Below are 16,709 nucleotides of genomic sequence, written 5' to 3'. Positions count from 1 at the left end.
TGATTGCCAGAAGTTCTCAGGTACAATTTCTATGGACCTAAAACCATAGAAAATTTGCAGCGATCCTCATATTCACTGTTTACTTGTAAACATGCCAGTTTTTCATGGAGTTGAACACGTCTCTCTCCTACAGTGTTAGAGTTGGCTTTAAATTCCTCATTGAGACTTGTTTTTCCTTTCTGTAATTTACTGTGAAGATATTTTAAGTTGCCAATTTAGGGAACATTGGCAGGTTAACTTGGAGTGAGATTAGCCGAATAATCAGAAACTGTTGCATCTACAGAAGCAACTAAGAGTTGGCAGTCCTTTTTTTCCCCTTTCTTTTGCATAATTTGTTTATTATGTAGCCTATGCTAGAACTCTTTTCTGGTCACAGATGATGTTTTCCATAGAAAACGCTATATCTAAGAATGTATGAGCTTTTTACATGTTAACACTGGTTGTCACACCACAGACACATCACATCATTTGTTGCCATCTCATTCATAATGACAGCATTGAGCCTTAATTAATGGATTCATTGTCAGCACATGCATTTAGAGGTACTTACTCAGTGCATTTAGTAATAGTTTACATGAAGGGCTTACCATAATGTTTACTGAACTTTTATTTTCTCAACGGTAAGTTAACCATAATGTTTCGTGAATCCATGTTCCGGATTCCTAATTTTTATGTACTCAATCATCTCATCACCCACTCAAGTTACTTTGCTTTATCAGAACATGTCTGGTAACATTTTATGTGTTTTCTTTTTAAAGTTTAATGTGTTTGTAACCATTCTGTATTAGATAAAGACAGCCATTTTCAGAGACATCTTGACTGAGTGGGATATTGGTGGACAGTTAAAACTGACAGACTTGTGAACACAACTTGTATTAAAAGTCTTTTAGAGCCATATTGTGAACTATTGTGCAAGTGTAAGCAGAACAGTTGTTGAGGATGACTGACTAAACCCACTTGCATATAAATTGGAGTTATAGGTTACTTTTGTTTTTTGTTTGTCTTTTTTAATTTTGTTGACGCTAATACTAAAAGTGCACATGTGACAGTTTATCCTATAACCGCTTTCATTCCAAGCCTTATGTGGCCTGAGAGATCATGGTACAAGAGTTGTAACACATTGTTTATGTTGCATATGTTCCTATAGATGACAGAGGTTCATAGCTCCTCCATTCATCAGTGACTTCTCATCTGTACATACATGCATTCATACAGCATAAGTTGCATAAGCTGTTAATGTTCAGTCTCCAATTGACAAACCGATGTGAATACTCATGTATCATAATGTATAACTGAATGTTTCTTTATACAATGCTAATTATAAATAAAGCTTATTTAAAAGCAGTGTTATATTTGTTGATTTTTGTGATAGAAGATCATATCAGGAGCTTTTGACTAATGTTTCGAGTATAAGAGGTTCTGATGTCTTCCACCTTTATGCCACAAGAGCAAGATGATCCTCCTTTTATATAATTAGCATGGCTGTCTTTGTCTAACTGTTGATTCTGAACATGTATAACATTAATCTAGTTCATTTTTTATTTTGGAAAAGCTTAAGGTTAACCATATTCATACCAAAAATTTTATATAAAGACAAAGATGTTGCAACACACTTAAATGAAGTGTGGCTTAAACATGCTACCATTGACACAACTTTTTTTTACATTAGTGTTAACGTTATATACTGTCAGTCTGAGGTTTTACTTCAACGATAATGCTGACATTAAATTTACAGTTAATGTAAAGTGTATATATAATTTGTTAAGAATATGTAAAATACTCTCTAGGAGCGTAGCATAAGTACCTCTTTTGATTCAAATGTGGCTCTGAAAACATCCTTAAATCTAGTATATGCTAAGTATATGATTATGTATGAGGACCAATTATGTTTTGTAGCTTTCCTGTTGGTTTGTATGCTTAATCTGGTCTTTACAGGGGGAAGCATAATAAAATGGCTCAAACTATAGAATGAGCATAATCTCTCTTTATGAACTCAATTCAAGTATTCTGTTTGCCTGGTAAAGTTGCATGTAGAACAGAGGCACTCGGACGTAATGAGGTAAGAGACAATTGAGCTATTGAAGCATATCACGACTGTAAATCATTTGCATATATTGTGAAGACAAAAAGACAATCAGTTTAGCATCTGCTGAGCTGGGGAAGGGAGGTCTGGGTAATCCACTGGAAGGATATGTAGCTTTCAGAGCAATATGACATTTCCATTATGTTCCCTATTCTACCAAAGCAGGAAGAGGTCTGGACATCCACATGCTATGGCTGTTTTTACTAGAGCCGAGATCAGCATGTAATCGGATGGGCCTGGAAAAGAACACTCAATAAATGTCTTCTGGTTGGGATGATCTTGTACGATTAAGGATGTTCCATTATGCTGCGCTGTGTATTGTTGTATTCCAGGAGGTAGGCGTGATTAGATGTGTTGTAATCCGGACTCTCTAAACAGTCTGCTCGTATATTTTTTCCACTAAGCTTCGTATTTCTTTGAAAAAGCACTACAGTTTCTCTTCCTTCCATGCTGTTCTTGCTCTACTGTCACCCCCCTTCCCTCAAACGCTGTTCTTGCCTGTCCTGTTATGACTATAATTATTGTAGTAGAAGTAGATGTTATTTAATTAGTTATTTAACTTTGTTTTATTTATATATTTTTGAACTTCATCATATTTGTAGTACCAGGTTTGGCTAATCTCGTGTCTCGCTCTGCCAGTTTGGATGGATCTGTTGATAACAGATCCGCCGCTCTGCCTGCTCAGCAGGGGGAGGATGGCAATGCCTTGCCATGTTGAGAATTTCAGTCTTTTGAAATTAGACACACATCTCAATAATTATTCATGTTGACAAATATTGTGATAAGCTGTAGCAAGATACACTAGTTTAATTACAGGAGAAACAAATAATAGTGTATCTCACAAGTCAGTTCTTTTATAAGATTTGAAAATGTCTTGTACAATTTCTAAAAATGTATCTTTCAAGCACTTGGGTGAGATTTTGCCGTAAAAGTGCAGGTTTTTGAATGTAATATAATATTTTGTATATAATAGTTGTTTCACCTCTGTGTCAATACACACAGTAGTACAAATTAGCTTTGTCTTTAAAATTTGTAATTGTAAAATTACTTCAATTAAAAAGGTTAAGAATCATCATTACACAAACAAAACCAAAATAAAACTATAGTATAGCTTTATAACTATTTAGCTTTAATTGTATTAAATGATGCTTCTCAGCTTTTTGGATGAGGTTATTGAAGTTTAGAATGTTTTATTTTTTTTTCTCTTGTCATCTCTTCAATTATCTTTTAGTTTTCCTTTCTATCATTATCAACTTAGTTTGACTTCTTTTTCCAAAGTCGTCTTGTTTCACTTTATTTACATTGAGTTTTTGTATTTTAGTGCTGTCAAATTTAAATGCGCCAACTGGTTTAGTATTACTGCTATTTCTAGTAGCATCATGTTTTTAATATGATGTAAAGATTGTAATAGTTGTAAAGATTTCAAGTATTCTGATATACTGTGTATATGATAAATTAATTAGTTTATATTTTGGTTAGTTTGAGTCTGTTTTGGACTCACCATTTCATTCGCTCTTATCCTTAAACATTTTGTAGAAGGTTTGTATGTCTATTCTTAGCTTTCTTTTTAATGCTCTCAGTTGTGGCTGTTGTTGTTACAAGGGTGGAATAATTGGAAGTATATTCAGTTTCTATGGGAAAGGCGTTAGTTCCACTGAGAGCAAATTAAAGTCACATTCTGTGTTTATCAGACATTTATCATTAACTTTGTGTGTTCATTTAGCAGAAGCTGGTGTGCTGACAGCAGAGCATCCTGTTGAGAAGCCCGGTGTTGCTGTGACTGTTCCAGCCACGCAAGACATAACCCTGCCATCAGTCAAAGAACACGAACCTGCAAAGAAAAGTAGCTCCACTAGTTCACTGCCTCAGAAAGCAGGCGAGGAATCAGACAGTGATTTCGAGTCCGACCCGCCCTCTCCCAAAAGCAGTGAAGATGAAGAGGTGGAAGAGGAGGAAGGTCTCAACAGTGAACACGAAGACACCGAACCTGAGAACCTGGGTCAGCGGCCATTACTCATGGACTCTGAGGAAGACATAGAGGAAGAGGAGGACAAGCACAGCTCAGACTCTAGGAAAGCAAAACTTGGGCTGTCGAATGACAAAGCTGTGGTTTTTCCTCCGAGAACTGTGGAAGTGGAATCTGGAGCCAGTGTGATCACTCCTCCCAACTCACCAAGCGTCGCCATGCCTGTCGCGAGCATTGTGGATGTGTTTGGTGCGGTTCCTTTTGTTGGCAGTGGTCAGCCCAGAGTGTCACCAGAGAGCTCAGATATTTTTGCCAAAGTCCCTTTCAGGCAGGCTAGCCCGGAGAACGCTGTGGAAGAGACTGATGTATTCACCAAAGCTCCTTTCAACAGAAACCTCTCCAGGTCCAGCAGGAGTGGCGATGGACCCAGCGGCCAGACACCACCCGTTTCTCCTGACAGCGTGGATGTATTCGGATTCTCGCCTTTCCAACCTGGCCACGTAATACCCACTTCTATGACTCAAGATGACGTTTTTGGCCAAGCACCTTTCGACGAAGCAGCCAGTCCCCAGCAACAGAGGCAGAAGCAGCGCAGTCTTCAGAAACTCTCCTTGCGGCAAAGGCGCACCAAGCAGGAGGCCAGTGGAGGTAATGGGAAGCGACACCACAGCGCGCCCACCGGCGGCAGGAAGAGCAACAAACCCAGTTTCCGTACCCCTGAACGGGTGCGAAGGCACAAGAAAGTGGGCAGACGGGACTCGCAGAGCAGCAACGAGTTCCTCAGCACATCTGACTCCAAAGAGAACATCAGTATTTCCCTGGGCGAGGTGATGGAAAAAGGAGCTGCTTTACCCCCAGAGGAGGTCTTGTTGGATCCATTTGGAGCCAAGCCTTTTCATCCACAAGATGGCAGTCGACACGGTCAGCACCAGAGCTTGGGAGACAACAAAAGTGAGATTGATTCGACCAACGGCAGGTCGAGAACCAGCTCCCTACATAGTGTGTTTGACGGAAATAAGATCGATGACTTTGGAGCAGTACCTTTCACAGAACTGGTGGTCCAAAGCGGAGCTCCGCAAACCCCACAAATGGATCTCGACCCTTTCGGAGCCGCACCTTTCCCCTCAAAGCAGTGAATGTCTTGTCTTCCAGCACACACACACACATACACTGCTACATTATGCAAAGTCCAAGCAGCCTTTTGAAATGTCTTTAACAGACGACAGCTTTGAGCTGTGATCTCTGTGTATGTGCAGCCCATTGGGACATAGGCCTTTAGATAAACTAGGCCTTTAGACTAGATAACATTCAACTTTTGTAGTTTTTCCAAGTATTTTAATACTTAACTGGACCGCTAAAACACCTCTTTTCCTTTTGGTGACTTAGACCTGTGGTTGATGGATGATTTCAAATAGGCTTTTGAAGCATCTTCTTTTGCCTTCACACGCTAGAAAGCCTTCTATGCTGCATTTCAGTAAGCGATCTGCTCAGTAAAAAACCAACAACAAAAAAACAGTGGCGATGTGTGTATAATCCTTTGTTTTAATAGGATTAAGAGTAAAACAATGTAGAACAGCATTTTGATTTTGTACTCCATTGTTGACCACTGAGTTGGTATAACTCCTGTCTACCAACATAGACACCATAAAGCCTTATCTGGGTATTCCCCACCCTGCTTAACAGTACCTCGAATACACAATGGCTGTAGTAGCCCGTTTGTGTCAATGGAATCATCTGAGTGTAGGCCTTCTCCATTTTAATGTCATTCACATAAACAATTTTATGCATATTTTTACATTTTGTAAGAACGTCACAATGTGTATATACATGAAAAGGGACTTGATTTAACGTTCCCTTTAGTAAACCGACCACACAAGGGAAGTTAAACTTGCAGTTTATTAGACAATGTTGTTACCCGCATAGAAATAGTTCTCCAACCTGAACTTAACGTATTTGACATTATCAAATGATTAGGTGTCCAGTACGTCTGTAACCTACAATCATGAACAATTAGCTCTTGTGGAAAGGGAAAAGAATTAAAAAATGAGCTTATTGCAATTTTGCCTATTTATATACCAGTCACTTGTTTGAAGCAAATTTTAAAATTCAATTTTAGTCATGAAGATTATCACAATTGTATTGATATAAAAGGGCCATTTAGAAGATACATTTACACTGAGTATCTGCAGTTGGAACATTCAAGACCAAAAAAAGCTTTCTTTCAAACATTGCAAGATTTTTTTTTTTTCTTTTCATATGTAGTACTACACTAACAATGCAATAAAATAATTTTTTGTAGATCACGAGTCCCTGTTTTTATTTTTGGTCAGATCTTTCATTAAAAGAAGTGTCATTAAAACGGCAGTTGAAAAGGACAAAGTGAATGTTTATTCAGCTGTACCGAAGAATGCATATCCTAACATATTACCAAAATAAGTTAAAATAATGTTACATAATTAAGCATCATGACTCAATCACAGCTCACAAAAATAACAGCACATCACCCTACCATTAAATACTAAAAATACACATTGCGCTATGTTAAAAACATTGCAATTGCACAGCTGTACAGTTCACTATTGTAAGGCAGAAAATGAACTGAAAACATGTAGCTGTATTTCACATTTCAGTCCTAACTTTGTGACTGGATTTCTCAACAGATTACAAATGGATGAAATGCAATATACAGAGTAGTGTTAAATGCATTCATTGTATGGAAGGATTTTTAAATTGCCAGTCATCTGTCTACATCATTACAAATAATACTGATGTGTGTATTACAAAATGGAGCAACTCGCAAAATGTATTTTTACTTGTGTAAGACGTTTACTTATTTCACCAATCTCTGAACAATTCACTGAACAAGCCCCATCTAATCTCTTTGGTTTACTCAATGTTGTAAAGAAGACTATATGACTTAAGTATCATTTCAACTATTCTATCATGTACATTTAAAAAGTCATGTTCACACAAACCAAATGTGGTACTAGTAAGCTTGTGAATCATTGAATTTTAGGTGCAAATACAAAAAGTAAACAAAATAGTATTGAACAGACAATACAATACTGAATGTTTAACTATTAGCATGTAACAAACATTTTGCCCACATAACCTGCATGTTACCCAAGAAGTACATTTGTATAGATGTAGAAACCCACGCATGCAGACGCTGTGAAATGGTGCTTGATTTTCAAAAGTGCTTTTAACACTGTTTACCTCAAGTGCCTTTAAATTGTAGTTATACTAAAACATCTAGGCACTTTTACAAAAATTTATAAAAAGTGTCAAAATAGACAGTAAAAAACAAACAAAAAACAATACATACACTTTGCAATCATATCTTATAAACACTGAATGTGTTCAAGCTTTAAGATCATTTAAAATGCTATACAACATTCCTTAGAGGTGTCCCTCGATCACGTAACTCTAGGGATGAAGAGGGTAGTCTGAGCAAGGGTGAGCGTGTCGATAGTTGGTTATGTAAAGTGCAGACTGATGCCACCAGTAGAACATGAGCACCACCAATATGTGCCAGACCTGATGGCTGGAGCCCAAGTAGTTCAGCTGACCTAGAGATTACAAAAAGAGCATTAAAGCATTAATTAACTTGTCTGAGGTTGGTCATCTCATACAGCAGTGCGAGTCCATTTAATTAAGGCAGGTATGGCCCTTGGTTTAATCCAAAAAACTCTCTGGACAGTATCAAATTCGACATAAATGAAATGCAACCCTGCTTCCATGTCTGGATGCCACACTGAGCTCTCCAATTGTAAAATAAAAATGAAAGAGTAAGAAATATTAACATTTCAAGTACCTGGAAAATAACGTTCTGGAACTTTGGACATGTAGAAGATGATAGCAGCTACAGCAAGTGCATACATTATCAGCACTCTGGGAACAAATTCCTACCAAAAAAAATTGAATCATTAAGTTATAATATATACTGAGTACTACTACTACTATTATACTATTATTAAGATTATTGAGGTTGAAAAATGGGTAAAAGTCTGGTAAATATTTTTTCCATATATGGAAAAAGTCGTCTGCCAATACTCATTACTATAGTTGATGTTATTTATGAATATCTATAAAAAAAAATTGTGAGGATGCCCATTACCTGGACTATGTCTGAGCTGAAACCCCCACTGAGCCAGATCCAATGAAAGGTGGGGATGAGGCCATATCCCGCCACAGCACAGAATATAACAGAGCGAAGCTTCTGCCACTTCTTGGTCAAGTAATGAGGGTGTATCTGGGCGAAGAACACTGCCAGCATCATGGCCAGAACGGTTACCAGGTACACCTGCCGCCAGTACTGCAGACAGTTACACAAACCAGACAAAAACTACATGAACCACAAACACATGGAAGTCCTCTTAATGTGCACAACACAGACACAACAAAATCACTTGTTCTGCAGAAGAAGAAAAAGCAAAAAGAAACTGGTGCACGAAAAAGCATCGGAGAAAGCAGTCTCTCCTTCTCTTGGGGCACTTGGCTGATTGAGTAGTCATCCAAAAAGCAAAGCTAAACACTTGGCAGGGGGAGAGTGGAGATGGCTCACCCACGTGTGAATGTCATATGGTGGGGAACAGGAGTGACGGAGTGGGTCCACGAACACGGCCATCTGCTTTGGGCTGGAGCAGATTTCTGCCGCATTCTGGGGCACAATAAGCCAGCACTTCCAATATGTGGGGAGAACCATGTGGAGCAGCGTGGCCAAAAGCGCTGGTGCTCGGCAAACAGCAAGTAGGAGTAGAGGGGACGAGAGCAAGCAGCTTGCTCAGGATATCCAAGATCCAAGCTTTCAGAAAACTGCACAAGAATCTTGAAACAAAGAAGATCCCACGCCAAGCGGCACCTCGTCGTTTTTAAACAGGCAGTACAAAGCTGCTCCACAGGGGGTCCATTGTGCAAACTAACAGGAAAGGAGGAATAAACTATCGTACAACATAATCAAACATACTCTAGCAGTGTTACAGTAATCTCACGGGAAATGTCAAGATGCGACAGCTCTCAGTGTGTGCACGTCTAACTTTCCTACTAAACGTTCATACTATTCCTCGCTTTTTAAGCGACAGTTCACCCAAAAATGAAAATTATTTTATTATTTACTCACCCATGTAATTTTAAACTTTCTTCTGTGAAACACAAAAGTAGGTTTGAAAAATGTTTATGCCCATACAATGATGTTCTTTAAAATATCTTCTTTTGCAGAAGAGAGTTTAGAATCGCATGAGTACAAGTAAATGATGTCATTAGTGTTCTTTTTGGATGAATGAATAAATGTACTACCGCAGAAATTGAAAATTTTTCTTTACTAAACCCATATAATCAGTCTCTCCTTGTAGTATTCATAGCACACAAACACACCAGACTGTTTTCCCCAGGAAAAGGTGAACTCTTGCTCTGTATCTGTTGCACAGGTAACATATGCCCACAACAAAAGCAGGCCAACCATCTGCTGCTAGAGACCACAGTGGGACGATACACCTCAAGCCACCTAATTAATCTACCCCTGTCCACATTGGCCATAACCGCCTATCGCACACAGTGTAGAGGCTCTCCGTGTCATTCTTATGAAACCCAATGTGTCCTACTTGAATTGAACTCTACATGTTAACATTTGTTACTTCGCTGATGAAGTTCTGGGAACTTTACCTCCAGCACCGCCCACATCTCCACCTCCCCTGAGCCAGAATGGTTTAGTTAATTTCAGTACACTTTGATAGCTCAGAACTTAACTTCTGGTGCAAACATACACCAACCAGTCAGTTCCATCCCACGATAAATACACAATTACTTTTCCCATCAGTACACAGACATTTAATCAGCTCAAACATCACACAAAAGTACGGATGCTTATGTTCAGATATAAAATGTAATTCTGAGAAAGAAAGTGTGCATTGTAAAAAACTCAAATGTTAGAAAAAAAAAGGAGGAATGGTTCACCCCAAAAAAACAGTGTCATCATTTATTCACCTTCATGTCGCTCCAAACCCGTATAAGTTTGTTTCTTATGTTGAACATAAAGGAAGACATTTTGAAGAACCAAACAGTTGTTGGTCCCCATTGACTTCTGTTGTAGGAAAAAAAAATACTATGGAAGTCGGTGGGTACCATTACCATTTGATCACCAGCATTCTTCAAAATACCTTCTTTTATGTTCAACATAAGAAAGCAACTCATACTGGTTTGGAACAACATGAAGGTGAGTAAATGAAATTTTATTTTTGGGTGAACTATGCCTTTAATAGTCAGAATTACTTTTTTTATACTTTTATTTCATGGTGGAAATAAGCTTCCATGCATAAAAAAAAAAAAAGGAAAGAAATTTGAATGGAGCAGCACCCTCACTAATATAGCAGATGCACATACGTTATTGCAGTAGAACGCATAGAACACTCCTGGAACATAACAGCCTATGATTCCTATGGAAATCCCAGCATAATCCAGTGCCATCCAGCGCCGGCTGTTTTTTTCAGAACGGTGGCAGCTAAACAGGTGACAGCCCACAGAACACAGCATGCACACCTGAGAAGACAACGTAAAGTGTTGAGATACAGACACGTGTGTAGGCCATATATGCAGATTCACATATGCAAAGTTTTCACAATACAATAAAAAAAAGCTGAAAGTCATATGATGAACCTATGCAGCCAAACAATGATGCTATAATTATATCTTTATGAGAGAATATGCACGGGTGGTGGTAGAGGCACTTTGCCTAATCCTGATACTTGAAAGAATGGCTGCCAAGGAGAGAAGCTGCCATTTCTGTCTATAACCGATGGCACGAGAGCAACTGATAACAGATCTAGAATTAGACGGGCCTGAGTTTAGGTGATAAAATCATAAGTTTCAACTCTAATCCCTGGCAACAGTGAATGTGGAAAGCCTGATATCAAAGGCCTTCAACAGTCCAAGGATCATACAAATACTTTTTGCTGATCAAAGATCAGTTTTTATTAAAAAAGGATGGAGCTGATCCAAACAAGCAACCATGGTTAGAGATTATTTGTTTGTCATGCCAAAAAACAAACTTTATATTCACTGCTAACTACTGTTTTAACTATTCAAGTTTAAATGGGGGCTATTAAATGCACTTCTGAACTGCTTAAATTTCTCATCACATGATGCATACAGCACAGACATACCTGGAAACAGAAGAGGCCTATGGAGTAGATGACATAGTCTTCTCTGGACGCTCCTAACATAGGCAGCACTGCCAACAAGTCATAAACTCCAAGCGTGAAGAACAGGAAGAACCCCAACAGATGACTCCAGATGTTTACCGTCTCATTGGACAGAATGAAAAGGCTACAAATCAAGTGAGATTGTGTTATATTAAAATTATATTATATTAATTATAGGCTACTACAATATCTGTAAACTTTGCATTTAAGGTGGTTACAAGTAAGACCTGCACTTACCTTTTAATGCATAGTCTAGAGGTCAGATAGGCTCTGTAGCCATCAGTGATATAAGGATTTTCCCGTAGGAATCCTGGCACCTGTTCATAAGTGTACAGGCGGATTCCTCTGGGCACCAGAACTGGCCAATACTGGTAACTGCCCAATTCAATGTATTGGGCATTCTTCAGCAGCTTCGCTGATGGCATGATGATATTATCACCCAGTCTCACGCTCAGAGTCCTACAGACACACAACGTTTAAGCTTTTATAAGCATATAATATCGAACAACAAAATTGACATGAATGTGAAATTTGGTGTAATATCAGTTTTAGATGACCTCCCTCTGTTGGGACAAAAAAGTAATGTTTTATTTGTCAAGTATTGAGCTATTTAATCTTAGGGCAGTTTTTTTTTTATAAATAAAGTCATTATATCAGTTTTGTTATTGTTAACTAAGGTATTAAAAACTCATTTTCATTCATTAAAATTATTTACATTTCATTCATTTAAAATAACTAAAATATAATATTAGATAAATTAGAAAAAAAAACTTATATATATATTTGTTTTGGTTTTAGAAATGTTATTATCTATTACTTCTTTTATATATTTTAAAGAATGCTTTGAGACTATGTTACTTTCAGAATCTATAGCTAAACAAACAGCATGAATTCTTAGCTCTCAATCTGTCTGTTTCAAAGACATGTCAACTCACTATAGTAGGTTGTTATAGACCTCCATCGGCTACTAATACTTTGACCTCTTTGACGAATTCTTTGGCCTCCTTGAATTATAAAGAATTGATATTAATGGGTGATTTTAATTTAAATTGGTTGCTTCCGGTATCTAATGGTTTCAAAGCATTTTGTGATACTTATAATCTTTTTCAATTGGTAGATTCACCAACAAGACCTAACTTGAAGTTTCCAGAAAAATCCACATTAGATCTTGTTCTCACAAATGCCCCTCATAAATATTCTCTAGCTTCTGTATTTGCAAATGATATTAGTGATCATTGTGTTGTTACAGTAGTAAGAGATATAAAAAGCAGAAACCACGAATTATCACCAAACGTTGCATGAAACATTTTAATATACAAGGTTTTTTATTCGACCTTGCTCAATTTGATTGGGAAAAAATGACGTTAATCCCAGATATTGAAAGTACTTGGAAATATTTATATGATAATTTTATTCTGACTCTTAATAAGCATGCTCCTTTAAAAATATTTAGAGTTAAATCCCGGGATAATCCGTGGTTTTCAACCGCACTGTCTTATACTTGACCTTATTCATGAGTGGGATACCGCATGGGCTAAGGCCAGACAAACCAATTTAAATCCTGATTGGTTGTATTTTAAACAGCTTCGTAACAAATGTACAGTTATGATTAGAAAGGCAAAAGCAGAGTATTTTCTTGATAAAACGAACAAATCAGCAAATGCAAGTAAGTTCTGGAAGAATATAAAGTTTTTGACTGGTAATAGATACGTTTCAGGTCTTTCCAATTGCATAACAAAGAATGGTATTAAAATAGTGGATAAATTACAAATGCTCAATTGTTTTAATAGCCACTTTACTGAATCAGGGTCATTGTTTCAGACTAATAATTATACCACTGTAACTTCTGAATTTCTTAATGCAGAGCGGCATCTATGGATAACAGAGTTAGTTTTTAATCACATTACTACTTCTGATGTCTGCTCTGCATTACAAAACCTAGATGTGAATAAATCGTCAGGTCCTGATCTTATTGAACAACTGTTTTTAAAATTAGCAGCTAAGATTATTTCACAACCATTGACATATCTGTTCAATCTTTCCCTAACAACCAAAGAAATTCCACAGATCTGGAAGTCTGCTTTTGTTGTTCCTCTGTTGAAAGGGGGCGACCCTACTTTAATAGATAACTATAGACCTATTTCAAAGTTCTGTATCTTGTCAAAACTTTTGGAAAGTTTCATCAGTGGACAATTGACAGTATTTACACTCTCATAAACTTTTGTCTATCAACCAATCAGGATTTCGTAAAAAACACGCAGCACAATTACGACTGTTTTAAAAGTTGTAAATGATCTTGTGAAGTCCCTAGATGGAAAACATTACTGTGCATGTCTTTTTTTTTATTTAACTAAGGCATTTGATACAGTGAACCACAAGATTTTGTTAGATAGGCTTAGAAGTGTTGGTTTATCAGACAATGTAGTTTCATGGTTTAATACTTATTTAAAGGGAAGAACTCAATGTGTGCAAGTGGAAGGTATTAAATCAGACTAATTGGAAGTGGGTACGGGAGTCCCCCAAGGATCTGTATTGGGGCCATTATTATTTATTATATACATAAATTGTTTAGACGTTAACATTGATAATGCAAGGTTCCACTTTTATGCAGACGACACTGTCATCTATTGTTCTGCTCCTACAAAACAACAAGCTTTGGGTGACTTACAATCAGCGTTTGATATTATTCAAGCAAGGTTTTTTACTTTGAAGTTGGTCTTAAATGTTGAGAAAACAAAATTGATGTGGTTATCAAACTCTAGAAATTATTTGGATGGTTCTGTTGTTCTCCGAACTCTGCAAGGGAAATTTATCGCATTAGTGTCAGAGTATAAGTACCTGGGCATCATAATTGTTAACACACTACGTTTTGATTCACATATTAACTATTTGCGAGTAAAGTTGAAGAAGAGGCTAGGATTTTATTTCAGAAATAAGTCTTGCTTTTCATTTAATGCCAGGAAGACGCTTGAGTCTGGAACTTTTTTACCGATTCTTGATTATGGGGATGTGGTGTATCAGCATGCCTCTTCTTATCTTCTTGCCTCTTTGGAAGATGTGTGTCATGGTGCTTTAAGATTTATTACGGATTGTAAATTTTCTACACATCATTGTATACTATATAATAGAGTTGCCTGGTCTTCAATTGCTGTTCGAAGGCAAATGCATTGGTATTTATTGATTTACAAAGCTATCCTGGGTTTTTTGCCATCCTATCTCTGTTGTTTGATTCACCAAAAAGTAGTTGTTAACTATTCATTGCGTTCCCAGTCTTTTTATAATCTTCATGTACCTTTAGCACGAACTAATTTAGGTGAAACTGCATTTGAATATGCTGCATTGTCAGACTGGAACTCTCTTCAAATGAAACTGCGGCTAAATCAGTTGGTATCTCTTAGTAAATTCAAAATGCTTTTGTGTGCAATAGAAAATTATTTAATGATATGCAAATGCTTCTAATGCTGTAATATTTTATTGTTGTGATGTACTGTTTTTTTTTTTTGTACGTGTATTGGTATAACTGGGCCGCCTATCTTGGCCAGGACACTCTTGGAAGAGAGATGTTTAATCTCAGTGAGTTTCTCTCCTCAGAGTCTCCTGGTCAAATAAAGGCAATATATACACACACATACATACACACACACACACACACACACACACACACACACACACACACACACACACACACACACACACACACACACACACACAAGTATGTGAGAAAATGAGTGAAAAATTAGAAAAAAGAAAAACCAGAACCTAAGTCAAAAAATAAATTACTATTATATTATATTAATAATTACTTTAATAACATATGTAACACAAAAATAACGCTGAATAATATAAAAAGTGGAATTGGAAAAAATGTCATTCTTATATCTAACACTACTGGGAAGAAATGTGGGGTATGTATTGTCTCGTCTCAAGAAGGGTTTTTGTTCATTGCTTAACTGGTAAATCGTCATAAGAAAAAAAATCAAAACAAAGAAAAACCTTGTATGAAAAAGCACAAGGGCTGTAAATAACACAAATGCAATTTTCACACCTTATTTAGAACGAAATATGTTAATAATATGAAACAAAGCTTTAGGGTGGGCTAAAGAAACAGACACCCCATTCACTGTCCAACAAGTTGTCAAAGCTTATGATAAAAATACATACAGATACAACGTACACACCTGCTGATTATATCAAATTATTTATTTAAGTAAATGCAATACACTAACTGGACAAATATTTACCTTTATCGCTAAATTCGCTGTGCTGTGTCTAAAATGGAAGCAGCTAAATGCTAATCACGTCTATCTAGTGGATTTATTTCAAAAACGGATTAAAGTGTTTAATCCTGCATTTAAACTTACCATCGATCAGATAAATGTCTGCATCGAAGAATCCGCGTTTGTGTCTGTGAGGCTCTTAAGTAATATTAGTATCCCATGTTCAGACTCATATTAGCCCGGTAAAGCAGCAGGAAGTTGTGCTGTTACTAACGTTAGCTGCTAACAGGCTAATGGAGAGATTATTTCAAGTCACATGTAACCTAACCTGAGGCATTAATCCCTCTGTCTTCTATCCGGTGATTACTTTATCAGTCCTCTTAAATTCTATATTAATATTAATAACAAACATTTTCAAATCATTTAAATTTGAGTAATATTTTAATTATTCATGTTTGACCTTAAAATACGACATAAAGGGGTCACCCGTTCACACGCGTTCTTATTTTTTTTCCTCCGAAATGATTTCTTCGTTCTGAATGTTGAGACAAAGAACACTTACAACAGTAAGTGTTTATCCTGTGTAAAAGTGTTACCAGCCACAATAGCACCCAGTTTTCATAGCATTCATTTCATAGACTGAGTTGAGACCTGTAGGTGGCAGACTGCTGTCATCACGTTTTGAAGAAGTCTTTCTCTTTTCATAAACATCTCAGCGGTAATCTTGTGTGATACTCCTCTGGGGCTAGAATCACACTAAATCTTCCCTCAGCTATTACACCCAAGATAATTACCTTCTCAAGTGGGAGTGTGTTCTTCATTAGCACTCCTAATTCACCTTTCAGCACTTCACTCTTCAACAGGCTGTCAACAGCATTGCCAAGACAGCTAAAGAGTGCCATCACATTTCTTGTTCAGGTGTTTTTACATAAAATATTTGTACTAAATTATAACTATTTTTTTGTTTGTTCCTCAATTCATTTGATATATATTGAACAATCTTTTAATACACACGTTGATTTACGCCTACTACCTGTCATTGAGAAGACACCAAAAATGAACACACAGCTGACTTCAACCTCGTTACACATTAGTTTTTCCATTTCAATTCGCTCTCTCAACCTCATGTTTCTTGTAGCAAGCCAATCACCACACGGTTCACCACTGGTGCCCATGATATGGCCCCCAACCAAGAGCAGGCATCAAGTCCAATAACAAGGACACAGTCATTGTTAGAAGAGGTTGGC

At 37.1% G+C, this 16,709-nt stretch overlaps 2 protein-coding genes across 4 annotated transcripts in view; one reads left to right on the top strand and one right to left on the bottom strand.

Annotated features, from left to right (window-relative positions):
* LOC306869956 (BMP-2-inducible protein kinase-like) overlaps nucleotides 1-6,351 on the top strand; it is a 38,702-nt gene extending 32,351 nt beyond the window's left edge. Inside the window, exon 16 of one of the 2 annotated variants that reach the window (XM_079416928.1) lies at nucleotides 3,810-6,351. In XM_079416928.1, the coding sequence (XP_079273054.1) occupies nucleotides 3,810-5,185 (1,376 nt within the window). In that variant the 3' untranslated portion in view covers nucleotides 5,186-6,351. The remainder of the gene's footprint in view (nucleotides 1-3,809) is intronic. The other variant, XM_079416929.1, reaches the window with a different exon arrangement.
* On the bottom strand, nucleotides 6,303-16,117 carry LOC306869957 (progestin and adipoQ receptor family member 3-like). Of its 2 annotated transcripts, none has more exons than XM_079416930.1 (7): nucleotides 15,607-16,117; nucleotides 11,483-11,704; nucleotides 11,207-11,369; nucleotides 10,428-10,583; nucleotides 8,167-8,364; nucleotides 7,864-7,954; nucleotides 6,303-7,618 (listed from the first exon to the last, which is right to left on the bottom strand). In XM_079416930.1, the coding sequence occupies exons 2-7, from the start codon at nucleotides 11,668-11,670 to the stop codon at nucleotides 7,476-7,478; spliced, it is 939 nt and encodes a 312-aa protein (XP_079273056.1). In that variant the 5' UTR covers nucleotides 11,671-11,704; nucleotides 15,607-16,117; the 3' UTR covers nucleotides 6,303-7,475. The 2 variants fall into 2 exon arrangements, with proteins under 2 accessions (XP_079273056.1, XP_079273057.1); XM_079416931.1 differs by having other exon boundaries at nucleotides 6,310-7,618; nucleotides 16,025-16,103.
* Nucleotides 16,118-16,709: the final 592 nt, after the last annotated feature.

Source organism: Barbus barbus (genome assembly GCF_936440315.1).
Source record: "Barbus barbus genome assembly, chromosome: 5".
In the NCBI taxonomy this organism is placed as follows: domain Eukaryota; kingdom Metazoa; phylum Chordata; class Actinopteri; order Cypriniformes; family Cyprinidae; genus Barbus; species Barbus barbus.
Note: the sequence above shows the minus strand (reverse complement) of the source record. Positions and strands in the feature narration are given on the sequence as shown.

Excerpts from the sequence above, each read along its gene's own strand:
- LOC306869957 (XM_079416930.1), bottom strand. The coding sequence starts at position 11,670 with ATGCCATCAGCGAAGCTGCTGAAGAATGCCCAATACATTGAATTGGGC. Across the intron at positions 11,370-11,482 it reads TCTAGACTATGCATTAAAAG|CCTTTTCATTCTGTCCAATG; the intron begins GTAAGTGCAGGT and ends CTTGATTTGTAG. Across the intron at positions 7,619-7,863 it reads TCCAGAACGTTATTTTCCAG|GTCAGCTGAACTACTTGGGC; the intron begins GTACTTGAAATG and ends TGTAATCTCTAG.